Source organism: Staurois parvus, unplaced genomic scaffold (genome assembly GCF_062004578.1).
Source record: "Staurois parvus isolate SC_StPar_1 unplaced genomic scaffold, SC_StPar_1.0 ptg000312l, whole genome shotgun sequence".
NCBI classification, from domain to species: Eukaryota; Metazoa; Chordata; class Amphibia; order Anura; family Ranidae; genus Staurois; species Staurois parvus.
This window is the reverse complement of record NW_028318108.1, coordinates 726252-743549: the sequence shown is the minus strand read 5'-3', so window position 1 is coordinate 743549 and position 17298 is coordinate 726252. Positions and strand designations below refer to the sequence as shown.

General features: G+C 41.1%; 1 protein-coding gene across 8 annotated transcripts in view; it reads left to right on the top strand.

Moving 5' to 3' along the window:
* Positions 1 to 17298, top strand: part of TRIP12 (thyroid hormone receptor interactor 12) — a 179965-nt gene that overhangs the window by 117701 nt on the left and 44966 nt on the right. For 5 of the 8 annotated variants that reach the window (XM_089683504.1, XM_089683503.1, XM_089683499.1 and 2 more), the window contains 8 exons: positions 254 to 419; positions 4469 to 4586; positions 4759 to 4915; positions 11422 to 11575; positions 12967 to 13195; positions 14234 to 14352; positions 15050 to 15254; positions 15737 to 15837. In XM_089683504.1, the coding sequence (XP_089539630.1) occupies positions 254 to 419; positions 4469 to 4586; positions 4759 to 4915; positions 11422 to 11575; positions 12967 to 13195; positions 14234 to 14352; positions 15050 to 15254; positions 15737 to 15837 (1249 nt within the window). The remainder of the gene's footprint in view (positions 1 to 253; positions 420 to 4468; positions 4587 to 4758; positions 4916 to 11421; positions 11576 to 12966; positions 13196 to 14233; positions 14353 to 15049; positions 15255 to 15736; positions 15838 to 17298) is intronic. The other 3 variants (XM_089683501.1, XM_089683500.1, XM_089683505.1) reach the window with 1 other exon arrangement.

Sequence of the window (17298 nt, the reverse complement as noted above, 5' to 3'; positions counted from 1 at the left end):
TAATCCCTGCTATCCACTGCAAAGAATTTGTTTCCTTTGCATACTTTGTGGGAATAGGCCTCTTGAACACTGTCTATAAACGGAGTATGTGTAACATAGTTGCTTTTACTGCTACTTGTTGTTCACTACAGAGTTGTTGGTTACCGCAGATTTTTACACATGCAAAAAAAAAAGTGTGTGAGGTTTGCTGACTTATACATTGTTATATCAAGAAAACATTTCTGGGTCTCAACTGTTTTCTCCTGTTATCCAGAATCTGCTCCAGCAAGTGGCTTCCAGAGATCTGCTCACCAACATCCAGCAGCTTCTAGTGGTAACACCTCCAATCCTCAGCTCGGGCATGTTCATCATGGTGGTCCGAATGTTCTCTTTGATGTGTTCCAACTGCCCCACGCTGGCCGTGCAGCTTATGAAGCAGAGTATGTTTCTTTTGATCTCCATGCATTCTTGTAGTAATTTTTTGTATTTTTATACAGTATGTTGTATGCACGGGCTATGTTTTTGGTCAAATTGGTGCCTTCGCTCTAGGAAAATTGAAAACTCCACCCTTGAAGTAGGGCCCCTTCACACCACAAGGGTTAATTACTTGTTTAGTCTTGTGTTAGAGGATTAAGAAGTAAATATGCTCCTGGCTCCCTCCAGCCCTGCAAATGGTCTCCTGCATCTGCCCTGTAAGCAGCAACTGCCTCTAGTCACAAGCCAGCCTCCTCAGTGTACCATACCGGGTTATTGGTGCTGTGTTTTCCATAATGCTGAGGTTTCTCTCACAGACTGTAGCTTTGCGTTGAGCGCTAGAGTGAGAAGTCAGTTAGAATATATTGTATATTCTGTTTAAAACCCCCTATTATGAACAATAAACCCATTCACTGCACGGTGGGGATTCTTCTGCAAGGTGGAATTTTTTTCATTTTCCTGGAGTCGGGCTTTAAAGCTGTACACTTAAAGCGGAGTTCCACCTGAAAAAAATAAGTCAGCAGTTCCAAAAACTGTAGCTGCTGACTTTTTAAATACAGACACTGACCTGTCCCTCGATCCAGCGTCCTCGGCACCACTGGGTTCACTGGCCGTCTTCTCTCCCTGGCTTCGGCATCTTCAGTGTGGGCACCGGGCTGTGACAGCTTGGACAACTTCCGTTTCTGATCGCTGAGGTTGAAGTGGGAGCGGGTACCTATGAAATTCGGGTACATGGACCACCCACCCACAATGTACTACGAATGGGCGGCCCATACAGGTACAGTGACGTAACCTGTCGGCCCGACTCCTGCTGTGATTAGCCAGGCAGGATTTTTAAAGCAGGTGCCGGCCAATGATTCTTGGCTGGAACTTTCTGATCGGCTGTGTCCAACCAAAGCCCAGAGCCCTGTGTTGACAGTCAACACATGGCTCTGTACAGTGCGAACTATCTTTGTTCCTTCTCCCAGTTTTTATGGGAGAAGAAACAAAGACTTTTCGTAAAAGGCACACACTTAACCCCTTTATTACACCAATATATTAACCCTTTCCCAGCCAGTGTCATTAAGTATAATATTATTACTGTATAGTGTCAGTGGTGGTGTCAGGGTCAGTCAGTTCCCACCCAGTGTCCATGTCAAATTGGCCGCTGCGCTATCACAGTCCCACTATAAGTCGCTGATCACTGCTATTAGTAGTAGTAACAAAAATGTAAAAAAATTCCATTGTATATATATATATAGTTTGTCTACATAGTTTGTAGACACTATAATTTTCATGCAAACCAATCAATATACTCTTATTGGAATTTTATTTTACAATAGACCTGTAGTTGAATATATTTTGGCCCAAATTTATGATATTTTTTTTTTTTTTTTTTTTAATTGGATATATTTTATAGTATAAAAAAAAACAGTGGTGATCAACTACCACCAAAAGAAAGCTCTATTTGTGTGACAATATAAATTTCCTTTAGGTAGAGCATCGCATGACCATGCAATTACCAGTTTAATGTAGCACAGTGCTAAATGGCAAAAATATGGCCGGGTCATGAAACAGATAAAACCTTCCATAAGCTGGCTCCTGCTCCAGGGAGCCCTGGGGACTCTGCCAACTTCTGTTTTTTAAAGCAGAAGCAGATTCCTCCCGTATATCAGTGTGCTGTTTTCCTTCTACTTTGCTGAAAGAGTTAACATCCACCCCTTAGTCATCCTGTCAAGAAGCCTTGTCCCATGAAATATATTCTCTCCCTCTGCCCAGCTCCCTCCTCACATGCCCTGTGATCTCTTATCTAGACCTGGACACAGGATGAAGAGAACAGGACAAGTTGCAGCTGTTGAGAGGCTGAGAGCACATCTCCCTGTGTCAGTGCTCAGTGTAGGGCAGAAGATTTCACATGATGGATACTACAGTCTTGCCTGCAAGGTGCTCTAGGAATGGTTAGGGCACTGACTGCCTGTATTATCTGAGCATGTGTAATGGAAATGTCCTTCAGTGTGCAGTAAGCCAAACTTTTATTTATTTATTTTTTTGCATACAGACAAAAGAATAAACACCTAAAGAGACCAGGGCTGGTTCACACCATGCCTGCAAAGGAATCGTACGAGAGCGTGCTTTACGTTCCTGTACAATTCACACTGCATGCAAAACGCACTCCATTTGCAATCTTCAGTGGGTATCAGTAAGAAGTTAATGACACCCCAAGCACATATCACAAGTGCAGTTTGTTTGCCCTCACCAGATAGCATGGTGCTTTTGTCGCAGTGCAGTTTAAAAAGTAGTGCATGCAATACTTGTGGTGCGGTGCAATTTCCGTTCAAAATAAATTGGGCTGAGTTTGCACTGCTCAGAACTGTATGTGAATTTCACAGGAACTGCAGAGTGTCACTACATATCACATGCAGATTCTGGTGTGAACAGACACTGAAATAATGGATTAAATGAAGATCAAAAAGCGGGAAGGAGAGAGAGTAATGGAAAGGAAAAAGACAGATGAGGGAAGGAGAGAATGAGATAGAAGTAAAGTATGAGAATTTAAGAGACAGACAGCAAGAAGGAAAGCGAGAGAGAGAGGAGGAAAGAGAGGAGGAGCGAGAGTTTAATGATTTCATTGGTGGGGATGGAAATAAAAGGTTGTAATATATTCTTGCAAGCGTTTTACATTTTTTACATTTACGAATATTACAAATAATTGGAGAGGTATATCTAAATGTGCAAATAACTCCGAAATAATAAGTATGTTTGCACGCGGTGGGTGGTAGTGGGATGCTCCAGGTCAATTTTTACAACGGGGCCCACAAGCTTCAAGTTACACCTCTTTGCTGAAACATCGTAAACTGTGTTTACTATGCTTCAGTTTATGAATGAAGGGGAAGCTTTGCACACAGCTATTCCTGTCCATTTATTCTGTACATTTGAGGCTGCAGAGAAGAGGAAACAGCCCTCGATCTCCATCTCCTCTCTCTGTTTCCAAATTGGAACATCAGAGGTCTGTTTAGACCCCTGATATCTCCCCAAACCCCCCCCCCCCCCCCCCCATGGGACTACTAAATTTTTTTTCCTACAATTTTACAAAGTAAAATTGTAAAAATGACAAAAATTAAACTACTGACATCGGTGGCGGAGCTACCAGGGTCACAAAAGTCACACTTGTGACTGGGCCGTGGAGTTCTGCCACCAAGCTCAAAGGGAGGGGCCACGGCTGGGGGTTAGGGGGCCCTTTATGGTTTATGGCACCAGGGCCCTGAAGTTTCTAGTTATGCCACTGCAAAGTGCTTAAGGCAGATTTATACAAAATAATGCAGCTTACAGGGTCACAGTAGAGACTGAGAGCATCACAAGGAGCCGATTTGTTGTGTTACAATGCTCATGTGCTTACCAAGCGACTATGCTGATAGGAAAGAGAAGGGTAACGGAGATGATATCATTGGGATCATTTGTCGCCTTTCACTGCCCAGTCGCATGCTGGGGGAGCGAACTGTAAATGTTTAACTACAGGAGAGAAAAATCTGGTCTCCGGTTTGCCAGACAGGACTGTTGTGTGGCTGAGTTTTCCAAATCTCAGTACAGGATGGACAGAAATACAAATGTTTGGTAGGTATTTTATTTGTGTATTTAGTTTGCCTGCAGTTCAGCTTTAATAGAGCTAATGCAATGACATATTGCCGGTAGCGTTTTAAAGGGTTGAGCCTTGTGTTTTGTAGCCTCCTTTGGACCCTCCATTTTTAGTAAATTGAAGTTTGACATATAGCATTTTGATTTTTTTTTTCCCACATCCTAATTGCGGAGAATGTTAGCTTTGTAGCATTCCAGAGCAGACTGTTTTTGTTATATTTTCAGATGAATAGAACTTAGAAACAGTCTGTGCCTTAATGAGTATTTGTAATGACATCTTTAAATTAGACTTTGACAGAAGGTTAAACACGACTTGAATACATGAAAAACATGTCTAGTAAAAGCTCAGTAGCTGCAGATTGTCTGCATCTTCTGAAGAAAATCCCTTATTTTCTCTCTTCAGACATAGCAGAAACTCTGCATTTCCTTTTGTGCGGGGCCTCAAATGGTAGTTGCCTGGAGCAAATTGACCTGGTCCCACGAAGCCCCCAGGAGCTGTATGAACTCACTTCGCTCATATGGTAAGTTCTGCTTGTTTCATTGCCTTCTATTGATCCATTATGTTCATAGAATATTGCTTTCATGCGTGCTATCATCTGTGAAGCTTTAGTAGCTAAACCTCCAGCATCAAAAACACCAGGGGCTCAATAGGTAATACTTTTCTCGAATGACACCAGTTATTTGTTTTTTCAGTGAGTTGATGCCATGTTTACCGAAGGAAGGAATATTTGCAGTTGACACAATGTTAAAGAAAGGAAATGCCCAAAATACAGATGGAGCGATTTGGCAGTGGAGGGATGACCGTGGTCTCTGGCACCCATACAGCCGAATTGATAGTCGCATCATTGAGGTAATAAAATTTCTTTGTTTCATAGTCAGTAGTGTCCCAGTTTTGTCCCCAATCAGCACCTCTAAATGTCTGTCATGTCTAGTATGCATGAATTGGTGACCAATTTCATGTACTGTGTGTGTTTATATAATATAATCTTACAGAAGTGCGTACACCCCTCACATTTTTGTAAATATTGTATTAGAACTTTTCATGGGACAACGCTGAAGAAATGACTCTTTGCTACAATGTAAAGTAGTGAGTGTACAGCTTGTATAACAGTGAAATTTGCTGTCCCCTTAAAATAACGCAACCCACAGCCATTAATGTCTAAACCGCTGGCAACAAGTGAGTACACCCCTAAGTGAAAATTACCAAATTGGGCCAAAAGTTTCAATATTGTGTGTGGTCACCATTATTTTCCAGCACTGCCTTAACCCTCTTGAGCATGGAGTTAACCAGACCTTCACAGGTTGTCACTGGAGTCTTCTTCCACTCCTAAATGATGCCATCACAGAGCTGGTGGATGTTAGAGACTTTGCGTTCCTCCACCTTCCATTTGAGGATGCCCCACAGATGCTCAATATGGTTCAGGTCTGGAGACATTCTTGGCCAGTCCATCACCTTTACCCTCAGCTTCTTTAGCAAGGCAGTGGTCGTCTTGGAGATGTGTTTGGGGTCGTTATCATGTTGGAATACTGCCCTGCGGCCCAGTCTCTGAAGGGAGAGGATCAAGCTCTGCTTCAGTATGTCACAGTACATGTTGGAATTCATGGTTCCCTCAATGAACTGTAGCTCCCCAGTGCTGGCAGCACTCATGCAGCCCCAGACCATGATACTCCCACCACCATGCTTGACTGTAGGCAAGACACACTTGACTTTGTACTCCTCACCTGGTTGCCACCACACACGCTTGACACCATCTGAACCAAATAAGTTTACCTTGGTCTCATCAGACCACAGGACATGGTTCCAGTAATTCATGTCCTTAGTCTGCTTGTCTTCAGCAAACTGCGGGCTTTCTTACGCATCATCTTTAGAAGAGACTTCCTTCTGGGACAGCCATGCAGACCGATTTGATGCAGTGTGCGGTGTATGGTCTGCGCACTGACAGGCTGACCCCCCCCCCCCCCCACCCCTTCATCCTCTGTAGCAATGCTAGCAGCACTCATACGTTTATTTCCCAAAGACAACATCTGGATATGACGCTGAGCATGTGCACTCAACTTCTTTGGTCGACCATGGCGAGGCCTGTTCTGAATGGAACCTGTCCTGTTAAACTGCTGTATGGTCTTGGCCTCTGTGCTGCAGCCCAGTTTCAGGGTCTTGGCAATCTTCTTATAGCCTAATCCAGGGGTGGGCAACTGTGGCCCTCCAGCTGTTGGTGAACTAAAAGTCCCATCATGCCTCTGCCTTTGGGAGTCATGCTTGTAACTGTCAGTTTTGCAATGCCTCATGGGACTTGTAGTTCTACAACAGCTGGAGGGCCACAGTTGCCCACCCCTGGCCTAGGCCATCTTTATGTAGAGCAACAATTCTTTTTTTTTTTCAGATCCTTAGAGAGTTCTTTGCCATGATGTGCCATGTTGAACTTCCAGTGACCAGTATGAGAGTAAGAGCGATAACACACCTGCTCCCCATTCACACCTGAGACCTTGTAACACTAACGAGTCACATGACACCGGAGAGGGAAAATGGCTAATTGAGCCCAATTTCGACATTTTCACTTAGGGGTGTACTCCCTTTTGTTGCCAGCAGTTTAGACATGAATGGCTGTGTGTTGAGTTATTTTGAGGGGACAGCAAATTTACACTGTTATACAAGCTGTACACTCACTACTTTACATTGTAGCAAAGTGTAATTTCTTCAGTGTTGTCACATGAAAAGATAAAATAAAATATTTACATAAATGTGAGGGGTGTACTCACCTCTGTGAGATACTGTGTGTGTGTGTGTGTGTGTGTGTGTGTGTGTGTGTATGTATATAATTAGTGTATATACATCTGTGTATGTGTATATTTATATATATATATATGTATGTGTGTGTGTGTGTGTATATATATATTCTTGTACGGTACATTTTTGTATAGCCATTTAAGCAGCAAATCCACTTGAAATGTTGTTCTGTAATTTGAAGGTTATGGCTGCTTTTTTTTTTTTTATGTTTACCTTTTTTGTTTAACTTTTTCTTTTCTTTGTTTTTAACCTTGTACTTTCTCTGAGCTCTCCTGTGGATGAATGCATGTTAGAAACAAAGGACTATGCAATTTGTTTATGAAAACTGGTGTGTAAGTAACATCTAAAGGAGAACTGTCACGGCACCATCACTGCAAGAAGCCTCTGATTGAAGCTGCTATTTTGCCTCAAGCTTGTATGTTAGGTCTGGATGTCACATTTATATTGATGCTGAACAGGCTGACCTTCATTGTACTAGGATTGCCATTCCTCCCAGTGGACAAAATGGTATCTCATCTTATAGGAGAGATAAATAAAAAAATAGTATTTGACTGAAATAGGTAAACCAGTATACATTATAACCACTTCCAGCTCTTTGGACATACCTGTACATTGTTTGTTACAAGTAGTTTTACCAGAATCATGGCTGCAACTATCGCCAGGGCTCATGTTCAACTCTAAACTGGTAACCTATAAAGCCTTTTTTAGGTATCATAGTTTGTCGCCATTTCATGGGCATGCAGATTTTAAATCTTGACATGTTTGGTACCTATTTACTGGCTGCAACAAAATCTTATTTTTACCAAAAATTGGGTATGCTATTGTTTGTGTGCACTGAAATGTACTTTAAGTGTCTATCATTTTCAAATTTTCAGGAAAAAAGACAAACAATTTTGCAAATATCGTGCAATACAATATTACAATGACCACCATTTTATTCTCCGAGGCCTCTGCATTCAGAAACCTATAATGTTTGGGGGATTCTAAGTAATTTTCTATGAAATACAGATTTTTTTTTTTTTTTTTTTACATGTGGAAAAATTTCAAAATTGACCTGGGCAGCAAGTGGTTACTTTGAAAGCAGATGTGTGCTGTGACCTCCTTTTTTATGTACTTGTACGGTTACACCCCTTTTCATAAGCCTCAGGTAGAGTGCTGGAGTTTTGTGTGACTTTAGAAGACACTTCTAACCTTTCTTGTTTAGGATGTGTGAAGGCTGTTACGCTGTTATGACATTGGGTGATGTATTGTCCTCTTTGGGTGTTGATGGATTCTTCTGCTCATCTTTAATTGTACTTTTTTTTTTTCTTAACCGTCTCTTCAGTCAACTTAAAATGTATCATAGTTTATTGGTATAAACAGCAGCCAAATCTGTTTTCCACTACCTCCAAGTCCTTTTCAGACATTGTGAGTAGGGCATAATTTGATATCCTGTACAGAACACTCTTTCCTGTCATATGAAACGTACATAGATTTAAAAGTTAGTCTGAGCAGTCGCAGCTGGACTTCCTTGGTAGAAAATCCAGGGTGCTTTGCAAATACTGGAAGCAACTGGTATTACATTTTATTTGAAAAATAAAAATTTTATAAAAGTAGTAAACTATAGCAATGATATTGAAGACCAGCTGATAACTTTTTGTAAATTTTAATTATTTGTAAATGTTAAAATTGTCCAAAAAGCATTGCATTTTCTCTTTTAATGGAGATCACAAACTAACTCTTTAAGAATCATTTTCGTATCACCATTCCTTCCCTTTAGGTTAATGACAGTGTTGGTAGATGATGCAAGATTTAAATGCAGATGAATGGGACAGTATACATGCAAATGATTGAGAAGCGGCATCTTTTCATATAATGAGACCCTCTTGCAGTGCTCAATTCCTGTCCATTGTCTAAAACTGCTTAGAGGTGAAGTTCAGCAAAAAAAAGTTATCTTAACCACTTGACACCATTCGTACGCAAATATACGGCCTCTCGGCATCTGGGCCTTGATGCTGAGCTGCCGCATATTTGCGTGCAATTGGAAAATACATCCAGCACATATGTCCGACTCCCAGATAGGTCCCGATCTCCCCTTTCGATCGGGACCTTTTTCGATCATGTAACGGTGAATCGTGGCGGTCACATGACCCTAAAACCCCGCCTCCCGGCTTCTGAAACTCTTAAAGGGCCGAGAGGCGCTGGCACCAAGAGGTTAATCATACAGTACAGGACACAGGCTGAACATTCATAGACCCTGGATTATAGGTTCCTACCTTCAGGTAAATTGGGCACTTGCACACACTACAGCTTTAGTGACATCACTAACCTGTACTGACACAACAGGAAGTGAGCGCAATCCTCCCAGAAAATTTTTCCTGGAACAGGTGTCCCCATCAGAAAACATCCTCTTACCTCTTGTTCTGGGGGCAACTCTTGAAATGTTACATTTCATATCACACTTTCTCGATACCAATAACATTCAGTACAAATGGAGTGGTTAATCTCCCCAGTTGGGACAGTTAACGTGTATGTTACTCCAGCATTTTATATTCCTGATGTGTCTGTGTTCACATGTACTTCAATGAAAAAGTGTCCTGTTCTCTTTGCATTACTTTCTTTGTGTGAAATACCTGTTGATCCTGCCAATACCCCTCGCTTTCCTATTTCAAACTGACCACGCCTGGTCATAAAAGTACATTCATTCCAGCGTAGTTAACTTGCTTGTTCGCCTTTTACTTTGGAGCTTGCCCCCAGCTTTCCTAAGCCCCTTTTGCAGCTGAGAACAGAAGTCGTGATCACTTATTAAAACACACACACACACACACACACACAAACCCCATCATTAACCTGATCAATCACTGTTTTTGGTAGAAATTAATTTTCTACATGGCAAATAATTTACTAGCAGGTGTAATAGATATCCAACAGTCATGACATGCATGCTGCTGATTTTGTGCAATTGAATCACTAACTAAAAGGGGCATGTTCAAAATAATAGCAGTGTGGAGTTCTATTAGTGAGGTCATTCATTCTTTGAAAAACAGGTGGAAATTGTTGCCCTTATTTAAGGAAGGAAGGCAGCAAATGTTGTACATGCTGGTTACAGTGCATTTCTCTCTGAAATTCTGAGTTCCAGACATTGTTCAGAAGAACAGCGTACCTTGATTAAAAAGTTGATTGGAGAGGGTAAAACATATAAAGAAGTGTTTGCATTCAATGGTATCAATTCCTTCATCCTCTAGGAACTGCTTGTATACTCTCACCAGGCCCCAGGAGGAACCCAGGACCCACTGCATCAGCGTGGGGTCTGACAACGGGTCCAAGGACTTCATCCCGATACCTAATGGCAGTCAGGGTGCCATTATCTAGCCTGTAGAGGTCTGTGCATCCCTCCGTGGATATGCCTCCCCAGACCATCACTGACCCACCACCAAAACGGTCATGCTGAACAATGTTACAGGCAGCATAACGTTCTCTATGGCTTCTCAAGACCCTTTCATGTCTGTCACATGTGCTCAGGGTGAACCTGCTCTCATCTGTGAAAAGCACAGGGCTCCAGTGGCGCATCAGCCAATTCTGGTGTTTAATGGCAAATGCCAGTCAAGCTCTATGGTGCTGGGCAGTGAGCGTAGGGCCCACTAGAGGATGTTTGGGCCCTCAGGCCACCCTCATGAAGTCTGCTTCTGATTGTTTGGTCAGAGAAATTCACACCAGTGGCCAGCTGGAGGTCATTTTGTAGAACTTTGTGCAATGAGAAAATGGATGAGCACTGCCAAAGGAGCAGATACCTGACCTGCTGATGGGTTAAGGACCTTCTACGGCCCTGCCCAGCTCTCCTAGAGTAACTGCCTGTCTCTTGGAATCTCCACCATGCTCTTGAGACAGTGCTGGGAGACACAGCAAACCTTCTGGCAGTGGCACTTATTAATTTGCCATCCTGGAGGAAATGGACTGCCTGTGCAACCTCTGTAGGGTCCAGGTATCGCCTCATGCTACCAGTAGTGACAATGACCCTAATCAAATGCAAAACTAGTGAAATACAGTCTGAAAAAGAGGAGTAGAGAAAAAAAATGTCAGTGGCCTCCACCTGTAAAACCATTTCTGTTTTGGGGGCCATCTCATTGTTGCCCATCTAGTGCACCTGTTAATTTTGTTTCATTAACAACCCCCCCTGCTACTTAACTGACCAGATCAATATCCCAGGAGTTTAATTGACTTTAATATACTCTGATTAAAAAGTGTTCCCTTAATTTGTTTGAGCGACACGCACACACACTGCATTTTTATTTTAAACCGAATGTGATTTTTTTTTGGCGGGGGTTTTACATAGTATCATATATACTTTTAAAGCTTGACAGAAGATCCCCCAAAAATTTTCTATACTTCAGATAAACTTTGATATGTACTGTGCTGTAATACTGTGGGATTACATTCTTCTTTTTTTTTTTTTTTTTTTTGGCATTTGAGCTGAACCATGGACCTTTTTATGAACACCCAAAGGGGACAAAACGGATCCTAACATTGTGCGTGATGAAGTTTTGTGTTTTCTATTCAAGGATTATCTCTCTGTTTTATATCTGTGTTCTCAGGCAGCCCATCAGGTTGGTGAGGATGAGATAAGTTTGTCTACACTGGGGCGTGTTTATACTATTGATTTTAATTCTATGCAGCAAATCAACGAGGATACCGGAACAGCACGCGCCATTCAGAGAAAACCTAACCCCCTAGCCAATGCAAACACTAGTAAGTATCAAGTCTTTCATTTCTATTTATAAAATGGCATTATTGGAGTTCTTTGTTGGTCTGATCCTCTCTCCTAATATTGTCACAAACACACTTTTAAATGCATGCACATGTCTTATGCAAGTCTCCATGTGTGTGTGTATGCGTGTGTATATGTGCATACACGCACGCACTTTGTACAGCGTAATTGCCTCTAAAGTTATTTTAGATATTTCCAAATAGAAAACACTATGGCACACTGCATCCATTTCTGTCAACTTCACTGTGATTCTGTCGCAACACTGACTATGGACATACTGAGCACTTCCTCATTAAGAAACGGTGAAGCCCACCTTCAAAGTCTTTAACCTTTTGTTGGGGCAGACATTGTTCACTGTGTTTACAGCTGTAAATGAATATGCTAGCAGGATACAGACAATTTGTGGCAAACACAGCTCTCTAACCCCTTCATAGGCAGAAAACTATAAATCTGATTTTTTTTTTTTTTTTCAGTGCCAAAAAAAAAAACATCTAAAGTACAAACTGCAAAATTATGTTAAGCGACAGAGAACATATAAAGTAGGGATTCTAATTTGGCTGCAAAAGTGGAAATACACTTTAATATTTTAGTCTTTAACAGGGATCTATTTTATCCTTGTTAGTAAACAGTGCAATTTAAGCCCCTGTTCACAGTCAGAGTTTTTCTGCTTCAAAATCACCAGCAATACGCTTTGCTCAGGAATGAATGAAGGCTAAAACAGGGACCAAGTAAACAGTGCGACTTTAAGGGCCTGTTCACACCAGCAGGCGTGCCTTATGGTCCATGAAGCGTGTGCTCACTGGTGGACGTAGTGTGATGCAGTGTTTATTTAATTTTTTTTTTACTTTATTGAAATTTCACAAAATAACGCTAGAATTGTTGCACAACCGTGTGTTTTTGTGCAGTGCGCTGCATAAAAATGCACTAATGCTGCTTTTTTTACACAACACAAACCCTACATACATGTATGTGTGAATGGGGCACATAAAGAATTTTCTAATGTGTCCTTGCATTGAGCCTGTGTTTGATCAACGTAAATCAATGCACCTGGTGTGATCAAGTCCTAAAAGGGGAGACCAAGCTGCTGTCAAAGTGCAGTAATTAGTGTTCACTTCCTTCACTATTTATTTAGCCAGAAATTATATTTTGGTTGTTGGTGAGCTACTGATGTTTAGTGGCATGTTCTGTCCTCCAAAGGTACTGATTCCTTACCTTCTTTGTACACCTGTACGGTAGGGGGTGCATTAATGTAAACACAATGCATGTATACATGATGTGTTTGTGTGTATATATAGTTGTCTGTGTGTGTGTATATAGATGTGTGTATATAATGCTGCAGTGGGCTTTCCTGACTGAGTAGCTTTGCTTCCAGGTGGACATTCTGAGCTAAAAAGAGATGACGCCAGAGCGCAGCTGATGAAAGAAGACCCAGAGCTGGCCAAATCTTTTATTAAGACCTTGTTTGGAGTGCTTTATGAAGTGTACAGCTCCTCTGCAGGGCCTGCTGTCAGACACAAGTGCCTTAGAGCAATCCTTAGGATCATTTATTTTGCTGATGCTGAACTCCTAAAAGATGTTTTAAAGAACCACGCTGTGTCCAGGTAGGAAGCACAATTTCAGCAGACATTACTCTTCATTGGTTACGTAAATCTATGTTCCCATTCTGTGTCTTTTAGCACTGGTATTGTGTTTAATTTTCAATAAGCAATTAGTTCTTTAGAGCTCGTTCACACTGGTATCTAAAATGTATAGCCTCTTTGATTTCTATAGTGCGGCTTACAAAACTATAGGAATTAAAAGGGCCACACACACAGCTACATCTACAAACAAAAATGTTTGCTTCATGTAGCATTCTACAGAAAAGTAGGGCACAGCTGTTTCTGGGATGTGCATATCTGCAGATTTTACACATGAACGTTTATAAATGCACGCAAACTTGTGTACACCTGCACGTCTAAAGACATTAGACTTGTATGTGTCTAAACGCATCTAGACCCTAGTACTTTAGGTGTGTCTTTTAATATAGGATCTACTGCTAGCTCTGCCAGCAAGAAGCTGCAGAAAATACTCATATGTCTGTGTGAATAAAGCCTAGAATGGTAAATCCGTGCTGCCTACATTTTTTTTCAAATCTCTCGGCTGTCCTGTAAGAATTTGGATTGCTATTGCTGTTTTATACCCTTTTGCTATGTAGATTTCCACTTATCTGGAAGGGTTTTTGATTATAAATGTAATTAACATTGCAGTTGTGCTTGATTTATTACTCACCTGGATACTACTTTGAGAAAAATAGGAAAGCTAAACCAATAGTGTGTGCGCTCTAATAATGACATTAAATATCTGTTGCTGGAACCAGCCATATTCCAGCTTCTCTTTTTCTAGTGCAGAATATGGCAGTCCCCGTTTTACTGTGGGGAATTAGTTATCTTTATTTCTAGTCCCTCCCCCGTCCCCCCATGAGGTTTAGATTTACCATACAATATTCAAATAATTATATAATCATAATTTGAGCGTAGAGATGTGTAGCCTTAAGAGCTGGTCTGTGAGGATAGTCCTATTTAGATTTAAGTCACATTTTTCATTGTGGTTGTGTGCATAACAGGTTGTTTTTTTTTTTTTTTTTTTTTTATCTTGTACAGTCATATTGCTTCTATGTTGTCAAGTCAGGACCTCAAAATTGTGGTGGGAGCTCTTCAGATGGCAGAGATATTAATGCAGAAATTGCCAGACATATTCAGTGTGTATTTCAGGAGAGAAGGTATGAAAAAATAAACATTTCATTATGTGCAGTCTAGCGCACTATTTGAATATTTGCTTTGCTTGTGAATTGTGTGCTTTTTGTTTGTTTGGTTTTTTTGTGTTTTTTTTTTTTTTCTAATTCGCCAAGTTTGTTTAATGCCAGGTTTAGGCCTTATGTACATTTGGAGCTACTAAACTGACGTTTAGGAGCAGTTAGGCATGTTTTTTTAAGCCCCTGATCTTTCCTCTGTTATCCTATATGTCCATGTACACATAGTCGTTTAGAGGAGTTTACAGGCAGCTGAGTTTTACTGGCATTTCCCTGAAAGCACAAAAAATGTGTTCAGGACAAGAGTTTACTAGCATTTCAAACACCAAACACGCCGAAAGCGTCTAAATGCTCCTCAAATGCTAGGCGCATTTTAGCACTTCAGCATTTATTAATTTCAATGCCCAGAATAAATTTCTGCCCAATGAAATAAACTCCCACACACCATACACTGCTGAACTCTGCTAAATTCACATCAACTGATTTGGAAAAATGCAGCCTAGGTGAGTTAACGCTGATTTTCTGCTGTCAGGAGAAAACCGCATTTACAATAAACCAGTGTACATGAAGCCTTATGCTTTTTTTTATCCTATTTTACTCCAGTATAGGTAGGTGTTCTGTGTGTCTTACGTATGTTTGTTTTTATTGAATACTGCGTCTCTCCCAGGTGTGATGCACCAAGTGAAGAATTTGGCTGAATCTGAGACGCTGCTAACAAGCCCTCCAAAGGTCTGCACCAATGGCTCTGGCTCTCTAGCTGGTGCTGCGACCATCAATACTGGAACTGGCAGTGCAGCTGGGAATACAGCTGGTGACCTTGGTTCACCCAGCCTCCAGCACCGAGATGATTCACTAGACCTCAGCCCACAAGGGTAAGAGAAACTTGGCCATCTTTTTTCCAACTAGCAAATTCAGCTGATGAAATCTTTGTATTTGTACTCATTTATGCAAGAAGCAGATCTTTATTGGGGGGGAGGGCTTCCATGAGTTGCTGGAACTTTGATATGAGTTTATACAAAGTAGTGAGAGGGCAAAAACATTGAAGAGCTCCCTGGCTCAGGTTAGGCTGCTCATGACAGCCAAGGCTACTGGGTACCCCAGCAGGTTTCCAGGGAAAAAAACTTGCATACGTGGAAGTACCAGACCTAAATTAATTTATTGATATTGTGCTAAAAGACAGCCAATGCGTTTTGGGGGTCAAAGGAATTCTCCCTTCATCAGGGCTACAACAAAACATAATATAATGTAAATATACTTGTGAGGGATCGAGAAGCACTGTTTGGTTTTTTGGTTTTTTGTGGATTTTTTAATTTACCTACATATTAAAATATTAAATACTTGTTCTGTCTAATAGGCGACTTAGTGATGTCTTAAAAAGAAAAAGACTGCCTAAGCGTGGGCCAAGGAGGCCAAAGTACTCCCCTCCTCGAGATGAAGATAAAGCTGACAATCAAGGTATTTGTGTTCATATTACTACTGGTTTTAAGGTGCCTTTATTTGTTTTTTTGGGGGGTGGGTGGTTGTTTTTTTTTTAACAGACATAATTCTTTCTTTTTTCCTTTTTTTTTTGTTTATATTTTCACATTTTATTTTGTTCCGATAATAAATTTGCTAAAATGTGAACTAGTAAGTTGTCGTCCATATTCTGTGAGACAGCTGTGTGAGACTTTTCCAGTAAAAGCTGAACTCCAGGAAAATGGCTAAATGCACAGAAGAAATCAGTTTCAGCTAAGTGTTTTGTATTTCTGTGTATCCAGTTCTGGCCGTACGCTGCTTAACCATTAGGCAACGCTTACTTTGTTTTTGAACAGAACTGTAGAACTAATACAAACTTTCTTGACCCATAACTCGTTTTCATGTAAATTACCTAGCTGGCTCCCAGTTTTGCCCACTCCAGATTTCGGTGCAGCTGTAGAAAGATATTACAAGGAGTTGTCAAATTTGGGTACTTTTTACAGTTTGCTTAGAAAAAAAGAAAATAATACCTAGCTGCATTTTGTATCTGCCTGGAGTTCAGATTTAAGTTTGCAGTTTGAGCTATCCAGCGTGCTCTAAATAAATGCATATTTTTCCACTGAAGGCAAGAATAATTTATCTTGACTGTACAGTACAGGATTTGTATTTATAGACCATGAATTATATACAGACTACCTTCAGGTGATTGGACACTGGCAAAAAAAACTTGCTAGAGCTGCTTCTAGTGCTCGCTCATATAACCCCGTCCGTTCTCAGAGCCCATTTTGTTTGTGAGGTCCTTAAGGGATGCCTGTTCTCCTCTTCAGAAGTATTCCAGTCTTGTCTTTTGATACTTCCATTAAGGTCTGACTTATTATGGCCCTGATCTATCTAGTAGATAACCCTTGGTATGTACACCCAGATCCCACGATGGGAGGTCATCCTGTAAAGTTGCATTGGGCACTGGATCCTGTGTTAGGCACTCACTTTGGCATGAAGTGCAATGTGTGTAATTAGCAGAAGGATGCTTTTCAGGTCCAGGGCTGTGGTCTATCTCCATGGTTTCCAGACCCTGAAGATCCCTTTGTGGCTATGCCCACTATGACAGGTGAAGCCTGAACCTCTAGTAGGCCTAGTGTTGTGGATTAGGTAAGACAGGTTTGCCTGTTTTCTTGTACTATATACTGGTTCCTGGCTATCATTGGTCAACCTGCAGTGTGTAGTACACTATGGGAATGTTATAGGTAGAGGAGTTGGCTAGGCACTTTGTGGGAGCCATTTTGTCTGTTTCTCAGCGCAAAACCATTTTTCTCCTCATATCTAGACTTGGTCTCAGGATGATTAGGTAGCTGTGTCACGTCTCCTGGCTGACGCAATCTTGCCCAGCTTTTCAGTTGAAAACACACAGAGCACATTGTTGATCTTCTGCTGCCATCATTTGAGACACAACTACAGGAACAG